The sequence below is a fragment of the Aythya fuligula genome, chromosome 1 (genome assembly GCF_009819795.1).
Source record: "Aythya fuligula isolate bAytFul2 chromosome 1, bAytFul2.pri, whole genome shotgun sequence".
Lineage (NCBI taxonomy): Eukaryota > Metazoa > Chordata > Aves > Anseriformes > Anatidae > Aythya > Aythya fuligula.
In genome coordinates, this window is record NC_045559.1 from 144,479,051 (window position 1) to 144,488,809 (window position 9,759).

General features: G+C 41.2%; 1 protein-coding gene across 2 annotated transcripts in view; it reads right to left on the bottom strand.

Annotated features, from left to right (window-relative positions):
- MCF2L (MCF.2 cell line derived transforming sequence like) overlaps positions 1–9,391 on the bottom strand; it is a 147,019-nt gene extending 137,628 nt beyond the window's left edge. Inside the window, exon 1 of one of the 2 annotated variants that reach the window (XM_032187550.1) lies at positions 9,287–9,391. In XM_032187550.1, coding sequence (XP_032043441.1) covers positions 9,287–9,332 — 46 coding nt within the window. In that variant the 5' untranslated portion in view covers positions 9,333–9,391. The remainder of the gene's footprint in view (positions 1–9,286) is intronic. The other variant, XM_032187499.1, reaches the window with a different exon arrangement.
- Positions 9,392–9,759: the final 368 nt, after the last annotated feature.

Sequence of the window (9,759 nt, forward strand, 5' to 3'; positions counted from 1 at the left end):
ATTTTTCGTGGGAAGAAAAAACTCTGTGTATACACTGATAGCGAAGAGGTTTTGGGGCTGCATTAGGAGAGCTGATTCTGCTTCTAGGCCCACTAGCTGTGGTCCACTTCGATTTTTTGGCAAGCCCTAGCAGCACTATAAAGGTCCCTAATACCTTTTCTGCACACACATAATCTCATGGATGTATCTCCATGCCTTACTGGAAACAGCAGCTGCTGGGAAGGCTGCCTAGCTTTTCAAGGAGCCATTCCCTACCTGCCAGAAACCTCAGCAGAAACAATACCGATGTGCTTTCTCTGGGAACTTCACCTTTTGGGCTGCTCTCCTCAGCAGCAGTTAATCCCAGGCATCTTATTTTCTGCTGCTGCTTTCCCAAAAGGACACCGAGCCAATCCATCATTTCCAGCGCAGCAGCTCCGCACCAAGGTGATGGTTGGGTGGAAGTCACACCCGCAGCAGGGCTCCCCTTGCTCCACACGTGTAGTAATTAGCAGAAGCACATTTCCCCAGATAAGCCTTTGCAAAACAGGGCAGGCCAATTTGACAGCTGTGAGCTTACACTGACCGACTCCAGATGCAAAATCAGTTTTCCTTACCTCCCTCCACATAAAAAGTTGTTTAATAACAGTCAATGGAAAATGTATTGAACTGTTCAACAATCGGGTTAGATGACATGTGAAGACTACAATCAATCGTTTCACTATGTGCAACGACTAATTTTAAAGAATCACAATTTTTCTAACACACCTTACGATCAACAAACAGGCTTAAGCAGATCTGATAAGCTGAGCTGAGAAAATAAAGCTGTGCACCGAGTAACTTACATTGCAAGCCCAAATTAAATAAACTCTCTTTAGCCCCTAGCAATTAAAACAAACACTCTATCTTTCAGCTTTGGGTTTCCCCTTGACAGCTGGCTGTTTAACCAATTTTAGTCAACTCTAAACCAGCGTAATTTTCAACAGCCAAGAAACGTGGCCGTATGCATCTAGGCTGCAGTTTGTACCTGGGAATAATGCAGAAAGGGAGTTCCCTGATAGCTGTGTATTTTCAACAGCAGGAAGGTTTCTACATACGTTACTTTTTGGACATAGACACTTGTGGTAATCACAACAAAATGCAAAAATAGACTTGAAAAATGTACATAATTTATCTCACTGTTTTCCAATATTTATGTTATCAAACTGCTCTTCTATGTAGAGACAGTCTGACTTTTTAAACACTCGATGAGCGTGCACTAAGTCCAGCAAATCTGAGTATCTGTTTCACTGTCTGCATGAAACAGCCCTGAGAAATTCCCCAGAGCCAGAGGCAGCAAGCGAACCCAAAATCTAATCTGGGTATTGCCTAGCACAGAGGCAAAGCAATTCATTTCCCTAATAAATGGGCCAGCTGGAAGCCAGTTGATCAATCTAACCCACTGCTTTTTACCCTGAGGACATGTAGGTGATGCTGAGAGACATGAAGACAGCATGAGAAAACTCATAGCTCGGATGGTTTCTGCTGCACCTATGCAAGACCTAAGGTAAATATTCACAACCTCATCTTCATGGCCTTAGGAGCAAGGGAAAGCACTTTAAACGTGCCAGGTGACTGCTCTTCAGTAGGCAGGAGGCACATCTCCAGGCATGTCTAGGGTCATGCATTACCCTGTCAGCATGGTAAGTCAGTTTCTACAACAGAATTTGTTTTTTGCTTGTTTGGATATTATAATCAAGCAGCTTTACGCCGATATCCACTGCCTATGGATGCAGAAAAATGGGATTTACGGACAGCCTAAGCAGGTTAGATGCATAACCCCTGCTGAATTTCAATTACACTTCTGCTTAGCCACTTCTCCAATTCCTTTAGAGCCACCTGAGGCAACAAAAGCACGAAGGTATTTATGTCAGGGACTAAACAGAATTGACAAAGCTTTCTTACTTTGGTGTTATCAAGTATTTAATATTTCTTCTTGCATGGAGAATATCTGAAAAGCGAAGCATGATTTAAATCAAAAGAGAGAGTTTCATTACATACAGAAGTATCATAAAAGCTATTAATTTCAACGAGAAATTAAATGTTACTGCTTCCTCTGCAGAGTAAATGGCAAGACATCTATAACATGAAAATATAGAAATGCAAGAAAGTTGAATTAGTTTTCACTCGTGGAATATTGCTAGAGAATAATTTCTTACCTCACTACTCAACATGATTATGCTGGCACTTCTGAAAACTCCAAATTTAGAAAGTAGAAGTGCAACAATGCTGCGTACAGAACTTGGAAAAACTCCTAAAATCCTTCCCAGCTCTGGGAAATTCAAAGAAAAATTAAAGACGCTTTCATGCCTTCACTACAGCTACAGATGGTACAACAGGTTCCTGAAGATTATCTTGGTGGCCTGGCCAAGGAAGGAAGGAAGAAAGGAAAGAAGGAAGGAAGGAAGGGTACTGTAGTCACCGGCAGAAGTGCTGGCTTTCAATAATTTGCCAACAGACGTGGCGAACCAGGGAAATCCCAGCTGACTGATGATTTCAGCCCAGAGAAGAGAAGGCTCCGGGGAGACCTTACAGCAGCCTTCCAGTTCCTAATGGGGCCTACAGGAAAGCTGGGGAGGGAGGGACTCCTTGTCAGGGAGTGCAGTGACAGGACAACGACTAATGGCTTTAAACTAAAAGAGGGGAGATTTCGATTAAACATTAGGAAGAAATTGTTCACCCTGAGGGTGGTGAGGCCCTGGCACAGGCTGCCCAGAGAAGCTGTGGCTGCCCCATCCCTGGAGGTGCTCAAGGCCAGGCTGGATGGGGCTGTGGGCAACCTGGGCTGGTGGGAGGTGTTTGCTGGGTGAAGAACTGGCTGGGTGGCTGGGCTCAAACTGCCACAGTGAACGGAGCTGAGTCTGGCTGGCAGCCATTCACCAGAGGTGTTTAGGTGTTTAAGAGACATGAGGATGTGGCACCAAGGGACACGGTGTAGTGATAGGACCCACAAAGTCAGGTTAATGGTTGGATGTTATGATATTAAAGGTCTTTTCCAACATAGATGATTCCACGATTCTGCAATGCCATGGAAATTTATCATGTGTGGCACTGAATTATATGCATATATAGGCACACATACTAGCACACACACTCTCAAAGTTATTGCTGACATTACAGAAATACCTCCCTGCAGCTCATTTTTCAGCTGGCAGTGCCTTTTCACACTAATAGAGCTTTTCTGCTCTAACTTCTCGAGCTGAATGCCGCTAGCTGAGCAAGAATTTATTTTAATATATTCCATATTTGCAGTAATTCCCAGGGAAGAAGGAATTAGAGTAAGATGCTTAATATTAATTTCAGTTAAGAGGCTGGTTAACCTGCACAGCTCAAGACTTAGATGGAAATCCTGACTAGACTCCTGCCGATTTTAATCAAGCTGGGATTTCATTGCTCTATTACTTGAAGCAGAAACACAAAACAGATGAAGTTCACCATGCAAATGTTCTCCTTTTCATGTTGTTAGGTAGGTTATTCCAATTGGATTTAAACATGTCTAATTTTGAGGAGTTAAACTCCTTCAATAGAAATTCAGTTTTAGTAAGAAGCAGGACTTTTAGCTAATAAACATATACAAACATTTGCTCAGACACATGTGCTGAGTCTGACAGGAAAGGAACGGACCTGTAAAGAGTTCTGTTTATAAAACTGGGTTCTGCTGTAAGTAAATAGCCTTGAAAAGTGAGAAATACAAACTGTGCACACAGAATATATGCTATATCCTATTTGGACATGCACCTCTTATCGAACTACGAGTGCCAAACAGAAAGCTCAACACGGATATACTTGAAAGATCCCAAAGGAAAATCCAGCCAGTCCTTCAATGCCAACCCACTGCCACCTGGCAGGTGAAGAGAAGTGTAGTGCCAAACACTCTTCTCTGCCAACAATTAGAGTAATCTCAGTTTTACATTCACCAAAAATAAGAAAAAATAAATCTGAGTTCCCCCTTGAGCATTACATCAGACACCACCAGTGACAGCGATAGCTCCCAGCCCTGTGCCAGACCACGTATCCCTAAGAGGCTTGTATATTACAGCTTAGGGACTCCCCATCATTTTATTTTTAAAGGCAAGAAAGATCACGGGCAATGTAGCATCTGTGCAGACAGCTTCTGAAGTTTTTAACACCACCTTTGTTCCACAGAAGACGTACCAACATTGATCAGATTACACCACGATGTCGTCACTCCTGGAAAAAAGCAGTCTCTTTGCAGCTGCATACGGAATTCTAAAACAGAAATCTCTGACCACATCACAAATTTTGTCTTGACAAACTTTTCTTGCTTATGCAAAAAAAGCCCACCAGCAATACTTGGTACGATATTCACAGCCTCATTACCCACATACACCGGTTAGCTGTATTAATCTAGCTTGTAAGTAATCCGCTGGAAAAGCTTTCCATCAGGGAGTTGCTTGAGGTATGGAGCAATGTGAAAAGCCTTGCAAATTAAAATTAAAATCCCAATAAGATTTCAAGTATGATAGAACATCTTGGGCAATGTGAAACAGTTCCAAGAATAAAGGAATCTTGCCAATATATTGCATAAATGTATGCATATATTGTGTTTTCTCCCCAGAAACACAATGATTTAATCCTGTCACTCTTTTTGCTACCAGCAGAATCAGATTCTCAGATGTCGTCTTCTATCCCTTATTTTTCAGTTAAGACTTTTAAAAGGTTGTATTTGTAGACATCAAGGAGTAGAATGGACTTGATCCAAACAGCATTAGCTTTTGCTTTTCTGAATAGAGTCACTTAATTTGAAACAGTGTAATTACAATAATGAACATCTATGGTGTTCCTCTCATACATTACTACCGAAATATTTTATTTATACTGTTGTAGCTGGTGGCAGTGGGGGAATTAAGGATTTCAGGGTATAACTAGAGTTGCCAGGATGTATAAGCCTTTAAGAGACTGTTTGTTTTGCCTGTTTTTTCCCCCTCTCCTTCTGACAGGGGTGATAAGCTATTGGTGGTCTTACTAATGTAACTTGACCAAACTATTCCAGACAGTGGTGATATAACAGGTATATAATCCAAAGATGACCACTTCAGTAATGAATGCCATCCAGCAGGACCATAAAGGTGTTTATATATGCAAAACAATGCAATTTAAGACCCTGAGATGATACCAAGCATGTTTCTTTCCAAGAGCATGTGAATGTAACAGAGGAGCATTTCCAGTGCCTGTGAGTGCAACACCTGATGATTTGTTTTGTGGCACAGTTACAACTGTTAGAATTGGCACATCAAATATGCGCCTAGCTACTTTTTCAGCTGTCTTTTAATTTCTCACATAAAAATCCTAATAATCATTTAAAATGGCAAAAATGCATCCATTTTATAATTTAAAATGCTTAGAAAATATTTTCTGCTTATCAAATACGTCTTCTCAGGTAAGTTTGGATCAAGGAAACTTCAGACTTTGGAATCAGCAATCACCTGGATACTTGATTCCTCAAAACCTGGGCAGTCCATGATAATCCTCTTGTTTTTGTAAATTCTTTGATTGTAGCACCTTCATTTCTGTTTGTTACAACAACAGCAATTACAGTTCCTAAGGCATTACACTAGGATATTTTTTATAACACAAATACTGTAAGGTTCCCCTTGCTTTCCTATCGCTTTAGCATCATGGCAGGAGGTTAAAAAAAAACAGTGTGAAAAAAATAATGATACTCCAAATAGATCTGAGGAAAAAGCAAACAAGCAAGCAAACAAAAAGGGTGACAACTGTTTCAAGGAGAACATCTTCAGAGGAGAACAGCCCCAAGCAAAAATGTTGCTGTGTAAACCGGCCTCCAAGCACAACGCTCCTGAATCCAGTCCTGATCAGGCAGAACAACGTAACAGGCACAGAGAAGTGATAGATGTATTGAAGATATATATATATGGATATATATATTTTAATGATTCATGATTGTCTTCCACAACTGCATCCTTTCTCCATGCACTTTCTATTTTCCAGCCTCTCCTAAAGAGAAGAGTGAGAATGGTGTCTTACACAAATTGCAACGAGGCAATAGCACACACAACTCAGATGGCTTTTGGCATTCAGATTGGGTATCAGGGAAAGGTTCTTCACCGGGAGGGGTGGTGGAGCACTGGGACAGGCTCCCCAGGGCAGTGGTCACAGCACTGAGCCTGCCGGAGTTCAAGAAGTATTTGGACAATGTTCTCAGTCATATGGGCTGATTTTGGGGTGATCCTGTGTGGAGCCAGGAGTTGGACTCGATGATCTTTGTGGATCCCTTCCAGCTCAGGATATTCTAGGATTCTGTGCTCCCATCTCAGTTGTGCTCCGCTTCAAGCTGCGTTTTGCATGTTCCCTCAGCTATTGTTTTCAAGCTAGGCTTTTAAGCCTCGCAAGATGCAAAATGTTCTCAAGCAGAAATGTGCAAGCTCCCAGACACATGGAAGACCTGATCTTAATTATAACTTCTAGAAAAACATTGCAGTGAAAATATTGCTGTTAATATAGCAGTATCAATAGCATAGCAGATGAGTTTCTAGGGAGGGGGAGGGAACAGAGGCGTTAAAACTTCAGCTGCAGCAACATATGGTTTAACTGAGAAGAGCAGCGAGATGCTCTCCATCCCGCAGTATTATTAGGCTGCATGGGAGACTAAGGCCCGTCACATTTGCTTACAGAAGCCAAAAATAGAGAAGTGAAAAGACTCCAATAACATCGCTACAACAATATATTTTTTTTTTCCTCCAGCAGCATTTCTCTCTCCTCTTCTTCCCACCAGAAGACTGTGGTGCTTGGCTCCGCAGAGCAAGGCACTATGGCTTGCTTTACCAGCCACAAAAATAGCAGCTTCTTTTCCTGAGAGAAGTATCTGAACAAGTACTGGAACTAAAGCAAAACAACCACACATCAACTTGAACAGCATGCGAATTGCCCGCTGTATTTACCATGTTATGCCACTGTCGTTCTTTCCAGAGCAGATTCTTTCTAGCAGTCCCTCAACGAAGTCAGAAAATATTAACATGAAGATTGTATTAATAAAGAACCGTAATTTCTTACAAGTCAAAACTCGACAAAATGGCCATAAACACGATGATTCATTAAGTCCCCGATACTAGCAATAGTATCAGTTACGACACACACAGAGCTTTCAGACTGCACTTAAAATTCAATCAGTTTACCAAAAAATTATCTGCAGCTAAGTTTCTCGTTCCTAGTTCTGGTAGAGCTCCTTTCCTGGTCTACACCGTTCTCTTCTACAAGTCGAAAGAACACAAATGTACATATTTTGAAAACTATGCCCCACTTTTTCCAGGCACAAAGAGTAGTATCAAGAGCATTTCAGTTTTGATTAATGGCCTGCAATTCAGTTGTCAAGTCAGGCATGGAGGTAAATGTCAATGAAAAAAATCTGCTATACTTTGGACCAGGAAACATAGTCCAGGACCTTTTTCACTAAACCTCATATGGCTCTTACATGGACTCAGTGAAAGAAAGCCAACAACAACCATAGCTAAAAGCTGAAATAAGCATAGCCTAGTATGGGCAGGTTATCACAGGTAGTCCCATGTCTACATAAGCATGAAAACCTGCTCAGTTCCTGGTCTGCTTTCACTGCGTTCACTCTGAGCTGTGCAGTTCATGAGCTTCTCTTGTGGATCAACCACTCAACCTTTGATTTCCTGTTACATCAACAGAGAACACGCACGTATTAGTCTAAACCTAACACAACCCTAACTCAAATATATAGAGGAAGAGTAGCAATTTTCCATCTTAATCCTTTAGATGACAGGACGACTCATTTCTTCTGACTTCATACTCCAGGCCCTGTTTGTTTGTTCTTCCATCACGGAAGTGTTGTTCATGAAAAAAACTTCTCAAAAATCTCCTAGCCTAGCTCAAAGCACTGAGAGGAGTACACCCAGGCCACTTGTAGCAGCGGTTTGTTTCACTGGAGATTTCATAAAGAGTACGCTAGAGACTGTGCAAGCTCTTAAACAGTCTAAACCTACTCTGCAGAAATCAAATTGGGCATTTCCCTATCCTTATTCCATTAGATATGGACAGTAAGAAAATGAACCACGTGTAAGTGTTCACCTTCTTCCTTAATTCACAAAGACATCCAAGATCTCCACCATAAAAGTCAGAGTATGCACCCTCTCTCCATTCCACTTTTCTCTTTTAGTCTAGATACACACTCATGATTTCCACAGAATTTGTATCGTGTCAACCTCTGACCATCCTGACATCTTTCCGTGGAATTTCTGCAAGGTTTTTTTTGCATCTTTCTTTGCTGACCTCAAAAGAAGTGTTGCATCCTGGCGGAGACCTTACTTGCACATGAATAAAACGCTTACTCTAATACCTGTTTCCTTCTAAGCCACAGCAGAATAGGAATTGTTTTCTTCTGTACTAGCACCAGCATCATCAGCTCATTCAGGCTGAAAGAACTGCTTTTTTTTGCCTTTATTACAAAGGAGCCATATCCTGCCTTGTAATTGTATAATAAATGCAAAACCGCATTTTAGTGGATTTCACCTTTCCGGTTTTGGATCATATTCCTAGCTAAAGGGGTTTGCATGAATGTCTGCAGATATTTTTTAATTTCCTAGGAGTTTTGGTTTTTTGTTTTTTGTTTTTTTAATTTAATAAAATCAAAAGAATATGAATTAATAAAGATCAATTGCTATCAGATGCAAAGGATTATCAAATTATGGCATTATATTCCATCTACATTAGTACCAAGGCAAAGACCGCTTCGTTCAGATATGAAAGTAACAATCTTCTGCCTGGATAAATACAATATGGTATAGGAAAAGAGTAACTCTTAATCCTTGTCACTATATCCTAGCACTCACTGTATTTTTCTCCTGCTTATGGATCTCAGCAACAAAAACAGTATGATAAAGTGCCGAGGTACTTTGTGCTTGCTTCTCTGAGCAGCTTGTCTAGAGCAGGATTTTAAAACAGGAGGGAAGGTAGGTCAGGTTTCTGTGGGATGACTATTTTTTGCTAATCAATTACTTTCTGCAATTATTTCAATTCCTTATGACAAGCATCAGGACTCTTGAGTAAAAGCCTTCACTCTTTGCTGGATGCTACTAAACATTTGTTTTTGTGCTGACATCGCCCTCATCCGAGTGAATATTTGGCTGCTGCTTTATTTGGGTTCCCCACTGTCATTGCACGCGATGCGACACCATTGCTCGAATCCTCAAAGCCATCGGTCCCCTCCTTAGTCCAGTTGGGCGGCCAGCAGGCCAGTTTTCAAAATACCCCATGTTTTTCTCACCTGCTGTGCTTTCCGGCACCTCCTGCTTGTCTCGCACAAGCTGCATGATGTCTGACACCACGACCTGATGGTTCGTCTCTTCTTCTTTCTCCTCATTAGACTGATGGCCCGTCGTGAAACAGTTGCAGCTGCCAGATTCTTTGCACGGGACCAACCTCCAATACCAGTAGTCAGACATGAAAAGGCTGGGAGTTGATTTCTGCAATTTGAGAACAAACAGAAAATTGTTTGCAGCAAGAAGTGACAAAAAAAAAACAACAAACAACAAAACACAAACAAACACCACAACCCTACCTACTTAAAAGGAAATCCTCAAACGTTTGACAGTCATGTACAGATTACTGGGACTTTTGATTTTATTTGAAGAAAACAAGAAATTGGAGGTTTGTAATAAGCATATGTGGTGTCACATTAGTGAATAATAGCTACCCATGACATGTATCCAAATAAAAACCTCAAGAGACCCCCGTAGC